General features: G+C 42.4%; 1 protein-coding gene across 1 annotated transcript in view; it reads left to right on the plus strand.

Moving 5' to 3' along the window:
• The first annotated feature begins 1,035 nt into the window (after positions 1-1,035).
• Positions 1,036-27,287, plus strand: part of ca10a (carbonic anhydrase Xa) — a 153,792-nt gene continuing 127,540 nt past the window's right edge. Inside the window, exons 1-3 of the mRNA XM_084040266.1 lie at positions 1,036-1,314; positions 1,980-2,444; positions 24,261-24,335. Coding sequence (XP_083896392.1) covers positions 2,384-2,444; positions 24,261-24,335 — 136 coding nt within the window. The 5' untranslated portion in view covers positions 1,036-1,314; positions 1,980-2,383. The remainder of the gene's footprint in view (positions 1,315-1,979; positions 2,445-24,260; positions 24,336-27,287) is intronic.

Here is a 27,287-nt window from a genome sequence, read left to right on the forward strand (position 1 = left end):
CAAGCCTTAACCTTTAATTGATTAGTCGTCTGGAGACAGAAAATACAGATTGCTTTGTTAACCTCTTGAACCACGGGTGTCCGGCTCAGAATCATGTCCAAACTGAATACATAGTAGCCTATCTCTGCAATAACAAGGTCTATTTGGAAAAATCTTGGTGTCATAATAAAGTTATTTTTTTGGGAGGTTTTTGCTGATATGTAATCATCAGTAGATGGAACACTATCAGACCCGGCTGTAGTAAAATGACAGGTTTCCAAAGCGATTCTGGCACCTGCAGGTTCATTGAATCACTACTGCTTTTGTCCACAGGGGTCACCAAAATCAACACAATGCAAGTTTGTTGTAAAAACTTTTAATTTAGGTTTGGAATGACATGTTCACTAGCTTTAGAGGTTATTTGTTAAAATGTTAAATATGAATATTTTAGTGCAAAGGCGATAACAATTACATTAAGAGAGTTTTTAATATACTATGCAGTGTGTGGAGCTTAAACACACACACACACACACACACACACACACACACACACACACACACACACACACACACACACACACACACACAGTTTTCTATATGAAACGAGCAGATTGGTGGAAAGACTGCCAGTTCTTTGGACATGATCTTGTTTGTTGTATGTTCTCTCTCTGTCTCTCTGGCTCTCTCTCTCACACACACACACACACACACACACACACACACACACACACACACACACACACACACTTTCTAATCTAATCACGTGTCTTTTCTATTACGTCTCGCAGATCCCTGTCGTCACCTCGTCCCAATCAACTTCCCATTCAACACAAACAACATGTCAACACCAAAAACGTGAGACATTTTATTTGTCTGCAGTGCGCGGTTTTCATCCACCTGTGCCCCCGCCTGCCTGTGTGCGCGCATCCGCCCGCGGCCGCGCGCTCCACTCTCAAAGCGTAACAGATTCCAGTAGCCAGACCCGCGGACCTGGGTGGCATCGCTGGGTGCCCGGTGCCAGACTGACGCCAGCCAACAGGACCACTACGATCCGTTAGAGGAGAAGACGCAACCGGACCAGGCGGACGTTTGGAGTTTATTAGATCACTGTTGATTATTATCAACGTTTCGTTCCTCGGAGGAGGTTTCGGCAGAGCAGCATCCTCTTTGTTTTTCCAAGTTGGATTGTTTTTCATCTTCTACGATCTACTTTAAGTCGTCAGCTGTCTCGTTTCAGGACCGATCGCTGCTGCTCCGGTGCGTCAAAGCGGCGCGGTTCGGACTTTCCTGCTGCTTTTATTCGCCTCTGCGCTGTGACATTAGTCTCCGGTCGCTGTAAGTGTGTTAATGACACTCCTCACATTCACTCCTATGTGCTTTTAACTTTGTGGAATCCGCATTCCAGATGTGCCCTAGTGTGTGTGTGTGTGTGTGTGTGTGTGTGTGTGTGTGTGCGTGTGTGTGTGTGTGTGTGTGTGTGTGTGTGTGGTGGCGGGATGGCGAGCGAAGTCACCCTGCGTCAAGCTCAACACAGCTAGACAGGACAACACCGGAAATGTGGAGTTGCGTGTACAAATTAAAAGATTCAAGAGCAGAATTCAATCTGAACGTGCACGCGCTCAGCCCAATAATGATGCATAAAACGGTGTCAATAAATGACGATGCAATCACGTTATATTCTAATAATAGATGATATGTTCTGGTATTATTTGCTTGATTCACAAAGTATATTTGACGAAACGGCAAACACTCAATGAACAAACCAAAGCTTTAACTTTGACAGTCCACACCGGAAGTCGTGGTCTCATTCCGTGTAGCTTGACGCTCGTCCCTTGTGCAGTAAAGGGGAGAAGTCTAGATCGGAAGGCTCGCCACCTGGCGATACGAGTTTCTGAGTTGTGAGGCGTCTCCAGGTGTTAGTCTGATCCCACAGCTGTCCCACCTCATTAATGCGCTCTCTGTCTCTGTCTCTCTCCCTCCCTCTCTCCCTCTCCACATAGACCTCGGTGTTGTGTGTCTCTCCGTGGTGAGAACGGGATGCCCACTGTGTGATTCAGCGCCGGATGGATGGACGGGCGTGTGGCGTTCTCAGGGCGCACGGGAATAACACAGTGAACTGACTGGGGATCAGCGTCCTTGCTCGGCTCTTTTGTCTTGGAGTTTTTTTTCCTTCTTCTTCTCCCAAACAGTCATCTCTGGAATTGTTACCTTTGGTGGTGCAACATTTATTCCCCACGGCTTCGATCACCTGCTATGCGTCTGGTGTGGAAAATACCTGGTGGAAGGTGTACAGCGGGATCCAGTGAGGGACATCAGGACATCTGCAACTGAGAAGGCTCCGTTTTTTCCCCTGTTTTGTATCATTTCTAATCCGCGCGTAATGTACGTGGAATGAAGACAGAGGATGGATATACTTTGGGAAATATTGATCATTCTTCACGCCAATTTTCTTGTCAGCATATCAGGTGAGTTATGGGCGTCGTTGCTGTCTCTTGGGCAGGTGCATCAGATGAATGAATGTTATTTTTTTGGTACTTTTCCTTCCTGGAGTCGTGTGAGATGAGCGAGGCTGATGTTGGTTTGTGAGGATTAATTCACAAGAAATCTTGCTACGACGCATTGAGAGAAAAACTGATAAATGTTCCTCAGTTTGGGTGCTTGGTTATGTGTGTGTGTGTGTGTGTGTGTGTGTGTGTGTGTGTGTGTGTGTGTGTGTGTGTGTGTGTGTGTGTGTGTGTGTGTGTGTGGAGACAATCACCGTGTAGCCCTTCGGACTGGATGCGCAGGCTTCTGACGCACGCATGACATGGGTGCCTTTTCATGCAAACCACGATGAACATGATGGATTCTTTTTTTTTCTGTGTTTGATTTTTGTTTTTATTTATTTATGTTTTTGCTCCGCGGACATGTCCCGTGCTCCTGTCCTCTCCGTCACCGTGAAGTCTCTGGGCTCTAGAAAACAATTCAGTCAGAGTTATTCTCACACGAAGCAGCTGTGCGCACCGGTGAGCGATGCGGCTCTGTAGGTCACGCTGTTGACGGGCTCCGCGCGCGCGGACCAGGCAGATGCGCCTGAGCCATCCAGCGCTCATCAACGGGGGCCGATGCGTTCCCTCACCTCACTGTGTTTCAGCCAATACGTGACTTTGCAATGCAGTATTCATGTATTTAACGACTTATTCATTAAAATAAATGGTATGAATGGAAATTACTGAAAAATGACTGTCTCCCCTTTAGATGTCCAAGAGTTGTTTTCTAAAATCACAGCAGATGCGACCATTTTGGGTAAAACTTGTAGTAGGCCTATCTCAGTGTTGAAATGAATGAAGTGATGCCACCGAGGAGAGACTCTGTCAGATGTTTATTTTTGCACCAGTGTGGATTCACTACAGTCAAAAAAAAGAACCGGTGCGTAATTCCACCGTAATTACGCATTCCACACACCAGGCTGTCCTCTTTCCTCGGCACCCTGGCCCGCACGGTAGTGAATGGGCGTCACGTGACAACCGCCATGCGCCATTGACCGAGCCCCACCCAACTGTTGAAGTGGTTTTAAGCCAATCAGGAACACGATATAATTAATAGGAGCAAATTGGAGTTTTGATGTGTATCGTGTATTTCTTTCTAACTTCAACTTGAGGTCAGACCTATAAAAACCCAGCAAGCTTTCCAAGTGGTGAATAGCTCTCATCAATAATTTAGATCATAATTATTATTACTATTATTATTATTATTATTATTATTATTATTACTGCAGGCCCATTACCTGCGGTCCAGCTTCCATTGTACTGGACACCACATAATTGGTATTAACCAATGACAATGCACTGTATGATGATTTCTGAAAGAGCAATACCGCCAAAGGCACGTGTGTCTACAGAAAGTTACTTACGATTAATATTTAGTGACATCAGAGTGAAGCATTAGAAGTGTGTGTGTGTGTGTGTGTGTGTGTGTGTGTGTGTGTGTGTGTGTGTGTGTGTGTGTAAGCTAGGGCAGTTGCATAAGGAGGGTTAGAGCTGCATTATTGTTGTTTTAAAAAGTAACCAATCAGGATGAATGTGCTCTCCTGCAGCAGCCTATTAGGTTGGTCATGTTAAAGGGGGACGACGCCCATTTTCAACATCCATACATCTTATTTGTATGGTCTTAGGCCCCGATCACACTGAGATGGCTTGCAACAATTTAGCAGGAAGTGGTGAAGTAGTAAAGCCGGCCTCTGGCTGTTGTGTGTGTGCCCCTTTAAGAGTCCACAGTTAGATGCTACACGTTGAGAGCCAATCAGAATGCTCCCAGTCTCATCTTTAGCACCTGTGCGGTTAGAGATAAGCTATGTCTTCTAAACGTTATGCTTGTTATGATTTTATGTGTTTCTTCTTTTGCACACGGCTCCATCTTTGTTCCACTGGATGTGTTTTTTTTGTGGCTGGAATGAAAGTTGGACTTTAACACCCCGATAACAGGCTCCTCGCCCATGCCCATGTGTCCTATACACAAGTTGTGCTTTTGGAGATCCATAAAGAAAAGTCTATTATTTTTAACAGCTTCAGCAGCAGAATTAAGGGACCTGCCGAAGCTGAGGAATGGAGGGAATAATGAGCGCTGTTAATGCCGTGTCTCTGGGGAGCCGTGCTGAAATAAATAGGAAATGCTTCCGTGTGAAAAAAGGTCTCGCCGTTGGGCCGGCGATGGCGGCGACGGGAGGGCGTCAAATCATCCAAGTCGCTCTGCAGTTGGAGACGTTCGCTGCCGTTGTCGTGTTCTCCAAATCGTTTTAACGGCCAATTTAAATGAATGATGATCTCATTACGTTATGTGATTATATTTAAATTCAAATAAATTATTCAAACAGGATAATGTCAATATGGTTATGAAGTGTAATTTACAGAACTCAAACTCAGCATTCATGCCTCCAAGATATGAAATACACAAACCACGAGTGTAAAAGGAGGTTTGGATATAGAATAACTCCCATGTATAGTTACAGTTAGTTTCTGCTCGTTCTACTTAGGCATGATATGAAGATTTCATGTCACGATGACAAAAATGTTCACGATATTATCCTGATAATCATCAAAATATGCTTCAAATTCTGAGCACATTGAGTCAAGAAAGTCATTTCTATAGCATCACGTCTTTCTTTGCGGAGATTGTTAAAGATGAATAAAAACTATTGAATCAATAACATTTTTTTAAATGAGCAACATTTTGTGAGTCTGTTCTTTCTGATGATTCCCTGGAGGCCTATTTGTTTTTAATCAGAGTCTATTTTTCATGACTACATAGAGCCAACTAGACAATATATACGATTATCCTGATACTGGAAATTCACCCCGATCAACTTATCGTACTATTTTATCGAGATAAAATCCCATATTCCCTGTTCCTACAACCTGTTGGGACCACTCCTTAATGGTGTGTGTACCTAAAATTCTAATTAGATGGAAATTCAAGAAACTCCTCCATCACTCGAAAGCCACTCGAGAAGGAACATGTTTCTCAGAGTGTTTCTTGAATGAAGCTTGTTGAGATGTTCCTGGTGACACCGAGGGCTCCCAGGGGAACGTTTTCTGTGTTTGGGCGGAAAATCTGATTCACTACAAAACACTATCATATAATAAAGCTCGTGAAAAGGAAAATTGTGTGGATCCACAAAGTCTTTATACCCGATGGCCTCCAGTCACACTGACTCATTTATCGCCGGTGGCCGAGCGGACAGCGGCAGGCTGACAGACAGCAGGCGCTCGCTGGACCAAAATATAGTTTTGATGACGGCTCCACGGGAAGAAATCAACAGTGTTTGTTGATTAATTGATTTTGTGTCGCCGCCCAGCGCAGCCAGAGGGGAATGTGCCTGTAGTGAAACAGACAGGGAGCCTTCATCAATCACGGTAGATACGGTTAGTACCTTCAAAACAACACTGCAGCGGGATATTTGCATGATTTAAGAAGCTGTGATGAGGTCTGTGTGCTCATACCTTTAATAACAACACGACGAGACACGGAAATCGACTTCTAGGGATTCTGGATTTAAGAGCAGCTCATGTTCACAATATTCATTTAACTCCCCTTTGCCATGGACATAACAGTTTGGAGGTATTCTCATTTTAAGGAGAAAAAAAAGGTAATTTTTAGTTTTGTTCTCATATCGAGGTAAGTTCATGTTGGAGGTAATTTACAGTAGAAGACAGTCAAGGCCTTTTCACAACAGGGGCTGCTTTTTATTGTGCGATTAATTCATTCATCTCAAGTGGGTACATCTTCTTTGAACTGTTGTTTTTGTTGTGAATATTTCCACACGGAACACAACACATTAATCATAAAAAGGTGGATTTTTGCAAATGAATGCATCTCCCGATCACGTTGAAGAGTAGAGAAACAACACGTTAGACATCCTTACTCCTTTCAACCTTGACAAACGCAGCACAGACCAGATCCACCCCTTTCAATCTTACCTTTCACAATAAAAGCCCACGACATCCAAGAATCACGCCCCTGATGTGTAAAGGCCTGGAGACCATCATTCAGCCACGGATGCTTCACATTGTTTAACAACCAGTAGATAATAAGTCTGGATAAAAGCTGAGGTAAACACGGACAAAAGAGGAAGTGGAGCAAGACACGTTCTTTATCTCTTTGGCAGACCTTCCTACCTTCAAATGGACACAGAGTTTTACAGTACACTCGTCAGCCTGTTTAAGGATTTGTTTATCGTCCCCTGTGGTTCTGGAATGGCCTCTCTCAATCCGTTTGTGCTTTAGATGGGAGATTTTTGACAGGAAGTCATCCTCACTGGAGGTGTGGAGTTTAAAAGGTGAGGCAGGCCAGTTTGAATGAGATCTGCCTTCACTGTGTCCACAAGAAGAGCCCACGGAAACTAGAAGTCATCATCCAGGCTTCTGCTGCTTCTTCTTTACCATCAAATGTCAGATTGTTGTAGTTTAGCTCTATTTTCACCAAATATGTTTGTACTGCGCTTTCATTTTGCAGCAGTTCAGTTACTCCGAGACTTCCCTGACATAAAAGCTGTCCAAAGCTTGATGTTCGGAAGCTCTAGAAGAAGCGAGTAAGTGCATCTTGAGCAGAGGTTGTCCGCTGAAAATCAGGAATTCTCTCTCTCAAGATTTCGATGGAGTTTCATATGAAATGTCTTTTATTTCTTCCTATTCTGAATCCACTTTAATAACAAGGACATTGTGGCGTTTTTTAAGGTCTCAATAAAAACTGTCGACATGCTCCACAACATGACAAAACACTGGCTGGACTTGTGTCAGACCCATTGTACAGTGAAGGTCCTTCGGTGGGATTTAGTGGATTTTTCTGTCATTTCTCAGCCGGTTAGTTGTCATGAAGGCGAGATGTTAAACTGCATCTGATAATGCAGCCGAGCCAGACTTCAAGGCGGGCTATTATCTTGCACAGTTGAGCGTGCATTGTGGACATGAAAGTGCCCTCAGTGCCAAGACGCTAATCTGTGATGCAATCAAGAGGCAAAAGCTTTGGCGTCGCTCCACCGGCTGAACAGGAGACGGCACCCGCAGGTCATTTTCTAAAAGGGCCACGAGCTGCAATCAGTATTCTAACGGAGGGTGTGTTGGCTTGTTGATGCTCTCTTTATCAACATAGGACAAGAACAAACAATGTGACAATATTATAAATATACATGAATATTTGAATATTTGATTCCATCAAATTAAAAAATAGCAAAAATGTAAAAAATAGCAAAAATGGCTCACATTTTTGTTTCCTGGCAAACAAAATATGATGCGTTTACATCAGATGGTACCAACTGATATGAAACAATAATATCCATAATTATCAATCGATCTACAACTTTTTAGCTTATCTTATCTACAAGCTTATCTTTTCAACCGTCAAATCAAATTCCTCCTAAAGTTATGTCCCGGCTCCTTTTTCACTGGAAATATGTCACCATACGGAAGATAGAGACCCTGGATACTCATCTCCATGACCATTTATTATATATATGTGTGTGTGTGTGTGTGTGTGTGTGTGTGTATTCCCCTGCGGTGGTGCTGGATGCAGTACAGTCCAATGTTGACGGCATCATCCCAGACTGCAGGGGGTCCAGCAGGGGTCCTGTGGTGTGCTTTCATGTGGGCCAACACCAGTCTCTCAAAGACTCTGTGATGGAGGGTTTTCCGGGACCAGGATGACTGTTGAGTGCCTGATACCGGCTTTTCCGTGTAGATCTTCTTAGCACACTCCGGTCCTCTTTGTGAGGATTCTGTCCCAACTTCTAAAGGCCTCCTCTCTGGCCTAAATACAGTACGTGCCGTATAGCAGCTTTAATGAGCTACCAGGACTTGAATAAGTAAAACAATGAGTGGAAACACATCACTTTGGAACTGAACTACTTTGTAGTGCTGCAGTATTGTGGTAACGAGAGCATGCCTGCTTTTATCTGGGACTATTTCTTCTGTAATTTGGGCTTCTAAAGAAACGTGTTCAGAGGGAAGTCTCAGTCCTCGTTTCTGATTTACATTTTTATTTCCTCCCCCCTCATTCAGTCATAAATCAATGCAATATAGATTGTGCTTGTTTTCCCACATTTCTCCTTTATTCATTTGAGTGAGTGTTTCTTCCTTTGGTTACAGTTAACATGGACACGGTAATTATCAAGTCATTATCTTGACTACGCAGCTATTTCATTGTAGATTGCTAATTATAATACTTGGTTTCATTATGGTGCTTTGATGTTACAGAGGTAACATATACTGTTTGAAGGTGACCCGCTGTTTTAATCCATTCGTTTCCAGTCAGGCTGTATGTTGAATACTCCCGTTGCTTTCCCCTGATCTTGAAATACAATCTAATAATAGCTGATGATGGGGGAAGCCTCATATCTAATGGATGGCTGCAGATGTTTTTTCTTTATATCTGCCTCCATGGTGTTCCACAGAGGAAGCATGTGTACAGATGAGGAATATGAAACAATGCTATGGGTGTAAAGCAGGGCCACAATGAACCATTCTGGGGCCCAGGGGCTAAGAAATAAGCTGCTGGGCCCCCTCTTGTTCTGAATGGTGAAGCGCTAATTAAAAGTGATGAATTAACTACTTGGTTAAGAAAAGCTCATAGTTTGGGTTCAAAGTAGTGCATTTGTTACAATATAAAATATGTGTTTACATTTCTTAAACACAGCAGTGTGAGTTGTGATGCATGATTTGCAGTAAAAGGGCTAAAACATGTATAATCACATAGCATTTCATTGACACAAATTATGTTTTGTTTGCCAAAGAATTAAGCATGAATCAATGGCAGTCTTGGATGAAGCATCTTGATGATCAGAGCTAATTTCTTCTGGTTTGCACTTTAGGGAAATACATCTTTAATGCCAACAAGTATCGATTAAACTGTCTGCCATTATAAAAAGTAATCAGGCTGCCTTTGGACTGGATTTGTGTTCTAATGACATAATGATCAAAGATGAGGTATTCAGATACAGATACACAGAAGCGTCTGGCCGTTTCAGATATTCCAGTGGAAAATAGAAATGGAGTATTGATTTTTTTTGGTGGACTCCAGTGGTGGCGAGATCTATAAAGACTTGTTGTGTGTGCTTTTACACAGTGTATTTCTTGTCTGGTGAAAGGCCAGAGCAGGAATATGTTGTTGCTGTGCTGTGAGCACACATTGAGAGGCTGTTTGCCTCCTTTTTATGGTATATTTTCTCCCGCAGTATTTGTGTGCTTCCACCTCCCAGAAGTGCTCAAAAAGGCAGTTCTAAACAGGATTTCACACTATGTGCCAGGTAAACAGTTTTCTCTGCTGCTCTCCATCTGTTCAGACACAGACATGCCTTTTTTCTTTCACTCTTGGGCTTCGCCTTAACATGTTCTAAGCAGAAATCCTTCTCTGCGAGCGCTATAAAGGGTGTTTTATGTAACCAGTGCAGTAGTTGGACTGGGACCATCACTTGGCTCTAGGTCTTGTTGAAAACTGCTCGTTGACTCCCGGGAACATACACTCATGTTATATTCCATAAATGCTCAACACTGCACTTTTTTAAATAACGTCACGAGTAGATATTTAAAAGTTGCATAAGCAGTAAAAATTACTTCCGAGAGGAAAACGAACTCCATACATCCTTCTTAATTAATGATTATGTGCTGGATGGCAATTCATCATGCAGCTCTGAAGCTGAAAAATGCATCGTTTTCTCTGCATTGTTTTCTTGTTCTTTTGCTCAGCATAAACAGGAATTCATCTTTTACTCATTTAACTTGAGAATTCATCCTGGCACGCTATTAATAGCCTTTTGTGTTGTCAGCTGTAGGATTCACTACAAGACAAGACAGGGTGTTTTCAGGTGTTAAACTTGTTCCCAGGACGTTTATCTGCTTAGACCATGCCATAGTTCCGGTGGCCCATTATTCTGAAACCCTAACAGTCGGAAAATTGGACTTTCCGTCCAATAGGACCTGCCAGGTATGACAATTTTCTCCTACTATGGCGAAGGCAGGACCCATACTCTCTGATTGGTTCACCCTGATATTGTTACCCTATATCTAAATCATCTCACTCCTCATACCTAAACCTCAGCAGCCCAACCAATAAAGGTAACGAGTGGTAGCCAATCAGTGTAGGGCAGGTAGTACGAAAAATCAGGAAGTTGCGATGGCATAATTTTGCATAATGCTTAGCCATGCACTTTGGTTTGTTGTAGGGAGAGCATTTATGTTTTGAGAGCAATGGGCCTCAGGAACAATGGTTGTTTTCGAACTGTTACTGGGATAATGGGCCAATGGGCAGTCTGTCTTTTATTGACCATTCTGTGAATTTGCTGTATGCGATGGATGCTAAAATGGAATTTCAGCTTGTAGAACAACGTTTGATGGGAGTGATGAAAGTTCTTAAAATACAATATCCAGTTCATCCAGAAGCATTGAGATGGCAATGAGAGGAATGAAGTCCCTACCTAGCGCATACCTCAAAGTCAAAGTATGGCTACTGTTGGAAATGTAATCCCAACACCTGACTGCTACCAGAAACTGTAATCATAATCCCACGTTACCTTCAGAGAAAAACGAGCCCTGCGGCAAGCTTAGAAATTTAAATGGGATGATGAACTCTCAGGATAGAGGCCTGTGGTGTATTTGTGACAATAACATGTGTCTCCACCAGCCGGCCGTATGCCATCGGGCAAACATCCGTGTTACCAGGAACACCTGCAACTCCCTCCTCTGCTCTTGAGTGGATGCATCTCATGTCTGAAACCCCAGTGGCACACGGTGCCTGCAGTGTGTTTCTGCCTGAATCTTCTTCTGCATGGCAGTTTAGTCAGTGTGCGTGTGTGTGTGTGAGAGATGTGCGTGTGTGTGTGTGAGAGAGTGTGTGCGTGTGTGGTGCACATTTGCTACACTGCCGAGCACCAACAGTGGACGTTGTGGATGTCATTTTGATTGGTCTTCGTTTCTAAAACAGTGGGAATAAAGACGTTATTTAATCCGAATCCATTCTGGAATTTGCCCATCAATGTTTCCAGTTCCATTCTTGAGTTCTGCTTTCAGCACTGAAGCCTTCCTTTTCACAGCTTAATGTTCACAACCGGTAGCTTCAACCTGAAAATGTGATATCTGACACATCGAACAGGTCCAACTAGATAATTAGAACTATTGACTAATTGGGTTAAACTATTGATCAAGCACGTGTGCAAGTTTAGTTGGGAGATTGTCTTGCCAGATTGTCTTGACATGCGTCAGGATATACCTTTCTCCAATTTCCCAGCATCAAACCTTCTCTAAACCATGAACTTATACATACAATAAAGCCAAACATCTGCACACATCTCTGTTTTACTGACGGGATTTTCTTGTGTGACATTTTTCTAAAATGCTGACATTTTAGACAGTCAGTTTGTTGGGTTTGTTTGTATCTGGCCAAACACTTGACGATGTGCTCGTTTCACTCTTGAATTTCCTCAAGCTTCGTGTCTGCATAAATCAATGCAGGTGGCTGCTGCTGCTGCTGCTGCTGGTAAAAAGAGATCTCAGCCATTTTTTCTAACACTTGACAAACTGCTTGGCATTTAGTCTGTGTGCACAGGGATGTGTTTGCATGGCTGATATGAGTTCCACTCTTCACCTCCAGCAGTTCTGGCTCCTTGACAGCATCGGCCCATTGTTCAAATGCATGAGCTATGTTTATATTTCCCTGACCTATACCCACCTCATCTGGTTGTGCTAACAATGGCTGTCCTGAGGGTAATTATCGTATTGTGCAAGTCGCTTAGTAGGGAGGAGATTTGGACTTTTGACAATGGAATGGGAATGAAGAGACTGTTCCCATAGAGAACAGGTTCCTAGCTGTCAAGACCTCTTTGTCCACTATTAGTAACCTTTTCTCACTCTGATGTTGTAGCCAGAATCACAGTTAATCATCTCAAATGTTTGCCACATCGATTCTGGCACAGCACGGTGACATTTGTCTCTATCCAGAACTCTGAGATAATTCTATTTGTTTTGATTATATTTGTTTTGGCAAGAAACTTCGATAAGTCCAATTGTTTGAAAGAGAAGTTTTCACAGCAATATAAAATATATATTAGAGGATTACAATCTGTTGACCTTACACAAGCTCTAGTAAAACACATCTTCTTTTTTTTTTTCAATCAAAGTACATACTTTGAAATATTAATAATTAAAATACAATTCCTTACCCCCTTTCAATTGTGTTTTTATCCAAACAATGACTTCAGGGTTGAAAGTCTGGGGACTTGCCTGTATGTAGGCCTACTCTTTTTCTACTCAAACAATTTATCAGGAATTGATCAAATCTTGTCAGTCCACATCCCCCAGAGACCCGGAGCAATGTTTGGGGTTGAAGGTTAATTTCAGGATTCAAGATTGAATGATAATAAGTCCTCACAAGTATGTTGTAGTCCAAATGTGCATGTGTGTGTCTGTGTGTGTGTGTGTGTGTGTGTGTGTGTGTGTGTGTGTGCGAGTGACCACCTTGCCTGTCCCCAAGCCGCCATAGCTCATCACATCTGCTGCTCAGGAATCTGAAGTCTATCAGCCAGCTGGAGTGAAACGACCTCCACGCCAGCTGTAATTTACCACGGGGAGATGGTGTGTGTGTGTGTGTGTGTGTGTGTGTGTGTGTGTGTGTGTGTGTGTGTGTGTGTGTGTGTGTGTGAAGGATTGACGCAGCCAGAAAGTGCACTATGAGTACGGCAGGGACGGGAAGAGGGAAAGAAGACTGCTTCTGCAGGTGGACGATGCGTTACCGTGGGCACCAGTCAGAGAGCAGCGTTGCTTCCTCATCACAATATCACCATCCAAGTGCCCCAGTTCACTCTCCATCACACACAGGCTCTGTCGGGGCAAATCTCAGGCTGCTAATCTGATAATCCTGTGCAGATGTGTGTCCTGGATTTGTGTGTGTGTGTGTGTGTGTGTGATGGAGATGGAGAGTGAGTGTATGTGGTCTACAGTAAGTGGGGTGGGTGATGCAGAGAAGCTGGTGTTTACCCAGGCGTCACTCTCTCTTCCTTTTCTATATAAGACCTCGGCTGTTTCTTTTTTTTTGTTTTTTTTGCCATGTCAGCAGTTCTTCTGGAATAATCTAAAACAGTTGTTACACAATCTGAAAAAAAAATCTGGCATTGCCACATCGTGTATCACGATAATAATCACTCACAATAACTTGATCTTGGGGATTTTCTGTTATCGGGATAATCGTGAATAGGGTGTGTGTGTGTGTGTGTGTGTGTGTGTGTGTGTGTGTGTGTGTGTGTGTAAAAAAGAAGTGAAAGTTAGAGCCTGATTTAAAAAAAACAACAAAAGAGGATAAAAAAATATATTATTCACCCTTTATTTATGCAGGGATGCTTCATTCTTTTTGATCAATTTATTAAAGATAATTTGATTGTTTTTCACTAAAAAGGATTTTCAGTTAAACAAAAAATGTTGCGCCTTATCTGTAACATAATAAAAACGTTTCTTAAAAAAAATGTGTGGTGAAAAGTGAAATTGTTCATATGGTCCCATGTTTATATGGAGTGAAAGTTAGATACTCAAGGGGATTTATTTGTAAGAGAGAGAGAAATGTATGGTCATAATCATCAAATTTAAACTTTCCTTCACTATAATAACTAATCCAGGTTGTTACGTTTCCATTCATGGTATTCCCAGCATCAACCAGTTTCCCTTTGTATCAGGCAGCACACCCTGCATGATAACTGCGTATGCACAATATCACAATGTCGATGCTGGCGTATATATCACGCAGCCGGTGTCTGCTGATTGGAGGCATTTCATCTCGTGCTGTGCAGTGAAGGTTTAATCTGTAAACAAGCATCTTGTGTGGTTGATTACAACAATAAATAAAAGGTAATTTTATGTAAAGTGCTTTACATGGCAGACATAAAAAGAATAAAACACCAGGTACACACCCACTTCCACATGTATGGGCCATAATTAAAAAGAAATATATAAATAAACGCTAACGTGAGGCTACAGACTGATCTAACAGTATAATGTATTCTTTGAAGGCTGCTTGGCTGGAAACTGTCCGACTGGACCGGATTCATCTCATTAACAACATCACACTCTTTGTAAACAACCCGTTCATTAATATTTCACTTTCCTTTGTGATGTAAAACTTAACATAACCTGTAAGAACACGTCTTTAGTCCACATGTCTGGCTCTAGGAAGTGTTTTAAAGCGGCTCTGTGTGCTTGACTGGCTGAGTGGGTGACTGTGAGGACTCTGCAGTAGACTCCGCTGGTCGCTATTCTTGGCTGTCTGTGCCGTGATGAGAGTGAACTGTAGCCAAGCCGTTACACACTGTGGTAAGTACAGTGTCTAGTCGGTGGCGCAGGTATGCAGGGTTTTTATGCCGTTCAGCTCAGTGGGACGGGAGGTCAGGGAGGACGGGGAGGACAGGGGTACTCACCTTCTTTACACTCCCTCAATTATTGATGAGAGCTTCTGTGTCTTTGCCTCACTTCTTTCTCCATCCAACAACAACAACACAAATGTACTTCTTCTTTTTGGGCACCAAAAGTTTAACACATTACAAGAGGGATTTGAGGAAGTGGGCAAACCAAGGGCGTGGGTCTCCTTTTAAGATTGGGTGTATTATTTTAAGTATATATTCAGTTTATACTAGTGAATTTTAATGCAATTTATGGAAACATCTTCAGTTATGTAAAATACAAAAGTTGTTGTTTTTTGTGTGAAAAACAATCAAATTATGTTTGCAAGTATCCAGATAATGGAAATTCCCAATCAAGTTATTGTGATTGTTTTTATCGCAATCTGCGAAACAATCCTATCAGGCTCAAATATTGGTTAGGATTATTCTGTCCTCCCAAAATATATATTTTTTGTCCCTACTGAGTGTGTTCTTGTCAGAGACTCTTCAGCTGATAGTGGATCATTTGTTTTCACTGTGATATTAAAGCTGCAATATGCAACCTTTTAACGTTTAAAATGGTGAATATCAGTCTGTCATTTGCCTGCAGATATATTGTCAGAGAGGTTTGGGGATGTGTAGAAAAACAAATATACAGTGTGTGTAGGTTCACTGCCGCTGCCATCTTGTCAGTGTTTGTTTTGGAGAAAGCAAACTTTGGGCAAAGAGAGACGGGAGTCGTCTCTGAGAAACCCGTCAGTCAGAGCAAACATACCACGATTTAAGCTCCCTTATCTTCAAAATAGCTTTCAGAACAGGAGGAGAGAAAAAGGCCGTTCAGACCCGACTTCAGGGGGAAAATAAAAATGTATAACGTCTCTCCCATTTCTTTTGCAGCCAGTAGACAGATGGTATTATACGAACTGCAGGCTTGAGTCTTTAAAAAGGGACCTGTTTGCATGAAACTGCTTTAAATCGATCTAAAATCAAAGCTACGATGGCTAGCATTCATCCATTTTGCAGGCATGTCTTTGCATAGCTTTAATGAAGCCATGCGTACGATCAAAGCACCTGAACCCGCTACAGTTTGCCTTCATGTGTGCATGTTTAGTTCATCCATTTTGCCTGCTTCAAAAGGAGCACAAGCTACAGCTCAGTTACTATATTTAACAAAATAACTTACAATAGGCAATGCAATGTGCCAGAGGGTTCTGGAATCAAAAGGGAGAGTTGATTCACGATCATTGAATTGTTAAACAGCAAACAGTCAGTTTGTCAAATGTGACAATTTGCTGCGCCTCTCCTTGTTCCACCTTTGCAAATTGGATATCTTTGAGTTGTACACTGTTGTTTGCAACCCAAAAAAGCAATTTGCAGACATCATGTTCATGACAAAATGAGTGGCGGTTACTGTTGAGGCTTTCGTGCAAAAAAGAATTAGAGCATGTGTTCAACTGGTGGCAGAAAATGCTTTCACAGTTTTTGGTGCCGAAATCATTTTAACCCTGTTCGTAGTGGTTTTTATCGGCATCAACTGCATACATGCCCTGGCTGTGTTGATCACAGTCAACATGAGCAAATTATGTATCATGGTGTAGGTGTATTCACGACTCTGCTGAAGTTCACTGAAGAGACATAAGAGAATGACTTCAGTTAAGAACCATCTTTGTTCCCCCACATCAATCAATGCTGCAGAGAAAAGGATACAAGCCTTTCACACTCATGTAATAAAGTCAAAATTAATGGTGACAGTCAGTCCGAGCCGTGGATCTGTCTTGTTAATTGAGGGACTGAGATGAACAGATTCTCTGTTACTGTAAGCTAACACCATCCAGACTGCATGTAAGAAGTGGACGTGGTCAGTGTGATGTAACCCACTGGTGTGTGGACTCTGGTTTGAAAGCTTTGAGTTTGGCACTTTGGCCGTCTTTATCTTGTTGATTAAACCTCTTAGTTAGATTTCGGTCACAAACCACATCGTTAAGTTTGGGGAACAGAACACGAAGTTAGGTTAAGGTCACAAAACATCTTAGTTAGGTTAAGTTAACAAAACCACTTGGTAAGGTTTAGGGAACAAACTACTTAGTTAGGTTTAGGGAACAAACCACTTCGTCAGGATTAGGGAACAAACCACTTAGTCAGGTTTAGGGAACACAATCTCTTTGTTATGTTTCTGGAACCCTTTAAAGAACCACTTAGTTGGGTTTAGGGAACAAAGGCCTTAGTTAGGTTAGGGAACAAATCACATTGTTCAATTTAGTTAGAAAACCACATAGTCAGGCTTAGGGAACAAACCACATAGTTAGGTTAGGGAACAAACCACATAGTTAGGTTAGGGAACAAACCACACAGTTAGGTTAGGGAACAAACCACATAATTAGGTTAGGGAACAAACCACATAGTTAGGTTAGGGAACAAACCACATAGTTTGATTTAAGCAGAAAACCACATAGTTAGGTTTAGGGAACAAACTACATAGTTCGATTTAAGCAGAAAGCCACATGGTACGGTTTAGGGAACAAACCACATATTTCGATTTAGGTAGAAAACCACATAGTTAGGTTAGGGAACAAACCAAATAGTTAACATGACTACAATACCTCATCTGCTGTTATGGAGTCTTTGTTATGTTTCTGGAACCCTTTAAAGAACCACTTAGTTGGGTTTAGGGAACAAAGGCCTTAGTTAGGTTAGGGAACAAATCACATTGTTCAATTTAGTTAGAAAACCACATAGTCAGGCTTAGGGAACAAACCACATAGTTAGGTTAGGGAACAAACCACACAGTTAGGTTAGGGAACAAACCACATAATTAGGTTAGGGAACAAACCACATAGTTAGGTTAGGGAACAAACCACATAGTTTGATTTAAGCAGAAAACCACATAGTTAGGTTTGGGGAACAAACTACATAGTTCGATTTAAGCAGAAAGCCACATGGTACGGTTTAGGGAACAAACCACATATTTCGATTTAGGTAGAAAACCACATAGTTAGGTTAGGGAACAAACCAAATAGTTTGATTTAGGTAGAAAACCACATAGTTAGGTTAGGGAACAAACCACATAGTTAAGTTTAGGGAACAAACCACATAGTTAACATGACTACAATACCTCATCTGCTGTTATGGAGCTGGTGGATGTGTCTAAAACAAACACACACTAAACGAGTGTCAGTGTCCGACATGGAGAAGCACTGACCAAGCTGCATTAATTGAAAAACAGATTGATTGGTTTTGGTTCGGACCGAGAGGCCGGAACATTCTGAGGCGGCACAGAAAGACTGAACACTGCATTTCAGATAGGAAACCAATTGGTTTGGTTTGATTCAGTCTTCAGGGCCCAGATCTTTCACTTTGTGACACAGAGGCAAATATGCCCTGGCTGACACACACACACACACACACACACACACACACACACACACACACACACACACACACACACACACACACACACACACACACACACACACACACAGCTGGGGCTATTAAAGAGAGGCCCCAATCGGAGCTTGGTGGGAGATAATTGTCCCATAAGTCAGTAAGCACAGCTGTTGGCAAGGTCAAGTTTCATTTATGGACACATGTCAGCACTCACACTTTTGTCTCTGTCTTTTCCAATCTGTCCCCTTCCTCTTCCTCTCTCTTTCCCCTCATTTCCCTTCCAATCTCAGCCTGTCCTGTAGCCTTCCTGTTCCCTGTCACTCCCCTCCCTCTCTCTTTCTGCATGGTTGGACTTCAGGATTGCTGGTGGCCTTCAATGAATATTAATGGCAGAGTTTGGATACTATATGAAAATGAACTGTTTATTTACAGAGTCTCTCTCTTTTGGCTTTATGGGCGGGTGGCAGGGGCTGGCTGCCAGCCTGCCGAATATGAGGATGAAATAGGCTGGTGCTGTGCTAAATAGGATTCAGGTCAGTAAGAGGCTGTGGCCAACCAGATCCGTCATACAGCTTTAGAGGAGCCTTCTGGTTCCAAAACAACACTTCAGCAAAGCTCTGCATTGTGAGGAACATGGAGGTGAATGGAGGGCGTCTCTAGTGGTTCTGGGTAGAGATAGAATGGTATAAGATTGTATTGCGGATTGCAATAACATTAGTGGCAAAGTAAAATGTTTTTGTTAATGGAGTCTTGATAGATTTGAAGAGGCTTCAGTTTCCTCTCAGAAAGGGCCGTCTGACGAGTTTATAGTATATTTATTATGTATTTAGAATTTTCACCATTTAACTTGCTGTCAGACAACGACTTCCACTGTCTTATCACTGTTTTTTAAAGAGTAAGGAATAAAAAAAAAGGGAGCAAGAAAGGACAAAGGTTATAAAAATAAAAGGATGGAAGGATATAATTTGGAAAGATGTGTGGAGGGAAAGGAATAAAAAAGGACCTATAAGGAAACACGAAAGGATGAAGAGAGCAAGGAAGGTCAAAGGAAAGAAGGGAAATAGGAGTAAAATACAAAATAAAGAGGAAGAAGATGAAAAATAGGGAAGAAATAAACATAAAAAAGAGATATTAATGATGGATCTACTGCAACAAGGACATAAATTGATGAGTGACGGCGAAAGAAACCAAAGAAGAACAGTAAATAAACGGTAAGACAGAAGGAAATAAAAATGAGCGATGGAAGGAAGGAAGGAAATAAATAATACAAATAGATTAAATGAAACACGGAAGGAAAAACAAAAGTTAAGGGGAAAAAAAGAAGGCAAAAAATTGGACATTATGTTAGCATACCTTCCACCTCTGCTGTCTGTCCAACTAAAGATGACACTTATTCCACATTCTGTCAATGAGGACATTTCATCCATTTCCAGTGTAGGTGAGCTCATTCCCACAGTGACATAGTCTGTTAAACAAAGTTTTCATTCCTCTCTTTTTAAACACTTAATGAGGGTTAGCTGACATGAAACTGCTGACAGCGGAGGTCTGTGTGAGGGCTGACATCGTGACAGGCCGACAGACACACAAAGTACACATTTACATTGGGTCCAGTCACAGTCTTGAAATGTGTAATTTGGACCGGCCTGTCGGAGTTTCTATATTTGGAGTCCAGACATGTACCGAGTTGGCAAACCTTCACTGCACTGTCGCTGCTGACCAGTTTACCAGCTAATATGGGTGTTTAACTTTAGAATGGATGTGATTGACATTTCTAACCAACTCTCTTACTTCATTATTGTCCTCTGGAGCAGCAAACAGACTCCCACAACGACCCGTTCTCACTCCCAACTTACCCAATACACATACTGACCAAAGACTGTATGTAGGTGGTCAGTAGAAGTGGACGCAGTCATGGTGACAACACTCATTGGTTTGTTGACTACAGTTTTGAAGCCTTCAGTTAGGAAATTTGGCCGTCACCGTATTGATATTTTTCAACCAATGAAGGAACCATATTAGGAACCATATATGACCATATTTGGACTGTGGAGGAGCGACGGGTGGATGTAAAAAAGATATAAGTTGATATTTCAAGGGAAAATATCCAGTTTGACAATAGAGCGGCCCTAACCAACAAATAAGTATATTATTCTTCCTGACACTCCGGCGATCGCATCGAGTATCATCAGTCTATCGGGATGCCGATGTCGGAAAATTAAGGCGGAATACTCTGAATATATGGAAGCTGAAGTGTGCCATGCCCTTTCAAATGTATATTGAATTAAACAAATAAAAATAGATACATATGATTGAATAAATATATTTGCATGAAAATGATAAATTGCTAGCCAATCAGTGCTCCTGATGCAGCCCTATGTTAAACTGAATTTTGTGAGACTGAACACACACATACATGTATATAAATACGTGATGGAAAGTCACATTGCTAAGCCTTTTTAATATATTTTGCAATTCCATATCCATGTTTAATTAGGCCTATTCATTCATAATTTAAAGACATATTAATAAAATAATCAACTGATTATGAAAAGTAATTGGTCTAATTAATTAAATGACATGTATTTTTCAAAATTTGAAATTATCATTTGCATCATTGATATACTTGATATAATTAATTCAGTGTTAATAACCTTTTAAAAGGTTCATATATAATTCATTGAATTACATTTTCTACTACGCATTGAAAAAGTCTCATTACGGCACACTGAGGACTCCGTACCTTCAGCTGAACGTCTCGACGAAGAATGGTGTTCGTATAAAGACGACCTCCCGATCCATATTTTCCATTGGTCACACTGTATGATTGCATTAAATTCCTGTCTTATTTGCTACATCTTCCATTAATGGATAATTCCACCCATATATTTCCACATTTGTCAATGTCATATTCCTCGTGGCGCTGCTGTTCTGCTGCCGCAACGGCTTCGTTTTCTCACGGGGATCATGAAAGGTTGGAATTAGCTCGCAAAATTCATCATTGTAGTATCTCAGCAGCAATTTGTCTAAAGTTGATGGTGATAAAATCGTTCCACATTCAGTCTAATTAGACTGAAATAACGGGGAGAGTGGGTATATCAATCCAAAAAATAGTGTTTTATTCTTTTATTTTTTTGTTGCCGGGGACAGCAGCTGTTATGTTGTAGGCTGGAGCACAGTGCACATGTGCAGAGTGTGAGTATGAGAGATGTGTTTAGTTGTCAGGAGCTTGTAAGAGGATCATGTCCACAGGCCTGAAAATCTCCTTCATATTATTACTTAAAGTCACCACAATCCCGAGGGCTCTCTGTTACACACCAAAAAACACGGTATTCTATTGTTCTCTCCCACGGCTCGTTATCTGTCTCACTGCGGAGCATTTTATCTCATAAAACATGATAAAAACGCTGCGCGGTTGACAAAGTGGTACACCGTGATCACAGTGTGTCTGTTGTTCAGCAGGGAGGTTAGCTGTATGCAAATGTGACTGTAGAGGCACGGGAAAACAACTTTAGGCGTTAGCTTGCTGATACAGTGTTCAATCAATTACCAGTAAAGTAAAGAAAAAGCACCCGCCACCGGCCTTAAAGGTACAGTTCAGGTGTTTTGGAGTCGGCTTTCAGGAGGTTCATATCCATCCTTAATAAATGTTCAATGTTCACATGATACTTTGTGTGAATGAAAACATCGTATTCAAATTAGTAGACCAACTATGTTTCCATGGCTGCAGCTCATTTCTCTACTAGATGTAAAAATAAATTATGTAAATATACTCTCTTAAATGATGGTTGATAATGATAATAAAAAGGCTAACACTGTGAATGACTGGAGCTATTAGTTAAGTTTTAGTTTTAATTGTTAACCAACATGTTGAAATGAATTAAACACTCATTCTGATGTGTTTCCTCTGCTTGAGTAACAACACTGCAGAGAACTAAAGCAGAAAATGCCATGCTGCTGTGGAGGGGCGGCACAAAACCACATTTTAAACACCTATAAATAAATATTAGCCATCACCCCTCAGATGCACACAACCATTCCAGACAATCACAAAGGATTCAGTTTGTTACGCCAGAGCCTCGCCCATCCTGCCACCAAACCTTCCTTCAGCACCACGGACAGCAGACGGCACGCCACATTTATCCACCCTAATTTACCAGATCTGCCAGCGTCTTAGCGGCCAGATGTTGATCACACTGATTACAGGAGCTGCACATTGTCCATCATGTGAGAGGTTACAATTACATTACTGTAGATTTAAATTCCCCTGGTCCCCAGTCCATAATGGCATAGAGAAACCTGTTCCCATCCATCAGAGGTTCATTCTATGAGCTTAGCAACGTCATTAACAACACTGTTCAAGAGTCCTGGTCTCCGTGCCAGAGGACCCACTTACACAGTGAAGTGGCAAAAAAAAATTGCTGGATTACTTGAGCACCGCAATCCAAAAATTAATGGGTGATGTCACCACTTCTTCTATACAGTCTGTGGTCACAGCTGTCACAGTTTCCTTTACACATATTTGAGAGCGAACTCCGGCTCACAGTGACACATTACAGATCACCTAGACGTTTGTGTCTGAGTCTCAGCCTCCTCCTGGATTCATGGCCACAGCCGCTCCATTAAACTCCCTTGATTCTGCTCCAAGGTTTGTGCCGGGTGGGACTGTGCCTGAACACTGCAGTGTGTCCCTCCTGGTTGGATGCAGTTCAATATCCTCTCTAGTGTTGTACAGGGCGAAGAAAGAGTTTTTTATGGCCCAAGAATAAGACTTTCCAAGTCCAAGTGTAACAAAAGTAGAAAGCGAAGAGAATTTATGAGAGAAGTGTTTTTTTTTTAGTTTTGAGAAACAACCCTCTTAATAACCCTAACAAGCAGAGATAGATCACTTCAGGCTGGCCTTTGTTTAAGATAACAATGAAGCATCACAATTCATTTTCACGGTGGCTTGGTTTCTAAAAGGTGCAATTTTAACAATCATATTCTGTCCTTTTCAACCAAAAGAAAAAAAAAAACCTGTGTAAGAAAAGGAAATGCATTGGCAGAGAGTGATGTTCCCTCCTTTGGTATAAAATGTTATCTTAGCAGCCGGAGTGGATCTTCGGTCAGGGTTCAGTGCTGGGCAGCAGGCCAGCCTCCCTCTAATGGTGTGGAAAGTCCCACTCACGGCTGCTGCTGCCGCTCCGATGACCGCTGCACTGATTCCACTCCATTCAGAAAGGTGGTGCTTCAAGTTCATTTGCCGTCAAAAAAGGGAGAAACATTTCATCATTTTGAGAAAACAAGTTGCCAACTAGATCGAGTTCTTTAAGCTGCTCCCCCCACTCGCTTTTTTAAACTGGTGGCAGTGGAGATTTCCCTCCGAGAAAATAGCTTTTACTGGACCGAGTCCAGTTGGCCCAACCCTTGGAAATTGAACCAGCTCTCCAAATGTTGCCCTGCGATGTTGTTTGGGGAGGAGGAGGAGGAGGAGGGTTTGTTTTGGCCACCTCGACTTTCATTAAACACAAGCCAGCAGGGCGACCTCTTAACCTTCGATTAAGCCACGCGCCCGTGTTTGGTGAATGAAAGAAAAGTTGGTGTAGAAAAAGCAATATCCCAAAGGCTGGCTGGGTAATGCTTGGTCACAACTCTTTCCCTGAACTGAGACCTTTACTTAGTCACCTCAATTATACTGTAGGACCCCGCTGTGATCCGGGGCTTCCACAGCTCACGCAACATGACAGAACGCATTTACACAAATGCCTTGGGAGGCGTCGCGTCACCGGGGAGTTTGCTTGTGTGTGGACACGTGTGTGTAGTTGGACCGAAACGAGAGGTTGAGTTCATACCGGAGGTCTGTTTGCTTCGGGGGGCCGTCTCCGGAGACACTTATTCGCCGGAGCGTCTCGCTGGCAAAGTTGGCGGGGCGTCTGGAAGTGATGAGGGCGGCGAAGGCGGCTCTTTTTTGCTTTGTCGCCTGAATTTCAGATGCGAGTGATTGATGTCCCTGTGTTTTCTTCTCCTCACCTCACAGCGCAACCGAATCCGCCGAAAATTCATGAAGGATGGTGGGCGTACAAGGAGGTGGTGCAGGGGAGCTTTGTTCCAGGTAAGTCTGCTGCACTCTGATACATGTTTGCTTTTCCCACCAGAAAAGTGAGGCTGCATACATTATAACTACAGTGTGAAGTCTGAGCTGCTCCCACATTGAGGATAACATGGGGGCCACCTTGCCATTGGCATTATTTTTGTCATTCTGACAAGACGTCTTCGCCCTTCCCGGTCACATGACGCTTTTTGCACTGATTGATTGACGGCAGTTCAGCGTTCATACCACCTTCTCCATCTTGTTGTGTATCTGTGTGTGGCAGGCTAATTATTTTTCCCTGAGATTGTGTTTTTCTGCTGAGCCGAGGTGGTTTTGATAAGCCTGCAGGTGTCTGCATGTATGAGTGTGTCTCCGTCAGGTGATGTCTAGGCTTATGAGGACCAAATGTGTGTGTGGATGGAACAATTTCCAACGAAGGACATTTTGCTTGGACCCACTTCTGGAAGAATGAAGTTTCAGAGTGAAGGTGAAGAGGGGAACTTCTTCTGATGAGGTCAAAGTTAAGGTTTACTTTTGTTCTCTACTTATACACGGTGTATTTAACACCACACCCTGAACCCCAGTGGCACAAACTGCCCTGCGTTTTCCCGGTTGCTAGTTTCACTCCTGATAGAAAGGAGAATTTACATTTCTCAGGGTAACACAAAACAAAACCTAACCACGAGGAGATACTGCAGCAAATATCAGAGAAGTTAAGTTAAAATGTGGACTCTGCTGTTATCACCAGCTGCTATCACATCCATCAAACTTAGCACACATTTCATTTCCACCCACTTCTGTTGTGTACATATCGGCAGCTGTGTGATCATAATTGTCTGAGCGTAATGAACGAGAGTCGGTTAAACCTCAAACAATCAGTTCACGTGCTTCATCTGTTTTGTTTTTTTGTTTGTATCAATGCTCTTCTTTCATAAGTGGTTGTAAACACAATGTTGTAGTGTTATCAGATGCTTTATAGGCTTAGTGGGCATTGAGCTACGTACGCTCTTCATACTGTACTCTCCTGCTTACATATATAACAAAATAAAAACCATTGAAAATATAATATTTCAGTATATTTCATATATTATCAGTTAGGAAAAAGTGATTAGATGAGTCTTAGATAGAGATATTTTAAGGAATTCTACAGCTGAGGGTTCCGGTCACCTTTGCTGTCTGTATTTTCAGGCTCTGCTAGAGGATCTCAAACAGCAATCACGCTCATAAGGAGGAAGGAAGGAAGCTAATGACAGATAGATGCTGTAGCCAGACCATTCAAGCAGTAAAACGTTCAAGTCGATTGTAAAACCAAATGGTTACCAGTAAAGGGCAGCAGGGGTCGGTCTGATGTGGGCTCTCCGCTGAGTACATGTTGAAAGCCTGACAGCAGCGTTTTATATCGACTGCAGTCTTTACATGTTCCTCCTGCTGCTACCAGAATAAAGGGCTTCACAATGATCGAGTCTGGAGGAGAGCATGAATGACCTTTTCTGAGACTGCAGAGGGAAGGAATGCCCAGGCCTTGGTTAGCTGTCTGATTTGGCCAAAGTAAGACTGCGCCGCATTAGTCACCTGAGCTTCAACATTACATTTCAGAAGCAAAAATGAAACCTCTTTCCATTCGTTGTAAGAGAAGTCACCCAGACGCAGAAGTGAAAAGGTTCTTATTCTGTATGTTATATCTTGACTTTGCTGCTATGACTGCACAAAGGAAGGTCTCTCTGTCTCTTTATTGAAATCACTCCAAATCCAGAAACCAGTAAGCAGTTACCCAGACACCTTTCAATTAAAGCAAACTAGCCACTCTCTAGTCTTAAAGGAGTTAGAATGAATGAGTACATTTGGAAGCAAAGTCTGAAGGTTGCAGCCAGAACATTGTGGCGAGGGCCGAGTTAGGCGAAGGGCCATGGGGAATAAAAGCCCAGATGCAGCGTAACAGTGAGGTAATGCGGTATTGTGGTGTGTACACAGCAAATAAAGGCATCTGTTTCCCAAAGCTCACAAGGCTTCCCCACAATGTCCAGGCATTCATAAATAAGTGCCTGCTTGTCCTCCCCTCTGGCGCCGACCGCTCGGCGGTTTTGCTGCTCCGTTTATATCTCGGCTATCTCTTCTCACAGTTCTCCACGGCGCACTTGCTTTACTAACCACCGTACAGCAGCCGGAGCAGTTAAACGCTATTCATGATCCTCCTGTGACCGCTGAGCCTTCCCAAACCCCAGATACCTTGTTCTGCAGCCGGCAGCGTCTCAGAGCCGGAGCATAAACGAGCAAAGGAGGGTTTTTCGCTGGAAAATGAAGCCCGGTTTAATGATGCAGAGGGAAATAATGTTGATGGAATGTAGGTCTTATTATACTCAGGGTGCTATCACACCTAACGTTTGGTTCGGTTGAATTCAGACTGTTCGGTTTGTCTGGTTTGTTAGTGCTGGTGTGAAAGCCACCAATGGACAAAAATGCAAACTAAGGTTGTTAAAAAGGTCTCGGCTCACTTTTAGGCTGCTTTCACACATTAAGCTCGGTTAATTTGGTCCAGAACAAGGACCCACATTGGTCCTGATAATGTAGGCTGATAATCAACGAGTGACATGTCAGTCTGGATAACGTCCTCTTTCCTCCTCTGGATGCTTTGTGAACAGTCGGTGTGAACAGGAACCAGACACTGGCTCATTTCTCCACCTGTTCTGGGCCAAATTAACTCCGGGTGTGAAAGCAGCCTCAGTCTACTTGGGTGGCGACCAGCAATAAAAGATTTCATGAAAAACTGTGTAGGAGTTTCAGTCATACCTCCATTCGTAAAGGTATCACGACACTCGCTCATTTCAGAGTAATAATATACAATCCTCTGCAGTGAGCATCTACACTTCAGCTGGGTCATAGATTTCATATAGAGCGCTGTTGGATCGTTGTGAATATTTCATCATCTGACAGATAAAGCTGTTTGATTGGCAGCCAAAGTAATAGTGTAGAAAT

This window comes from Eutrigla gurnardus (assembly GCF_963514095.1).
Source record: "Eutrigla gurnardus genome assembly, chromosome: 22".
NCBI classification, from domain to species: Eukaryota; Metazoa; Chordata; class Actinopteri; order Perciformes; family Triglidae; genus Eutrigla; species Eutrigla gurnardus.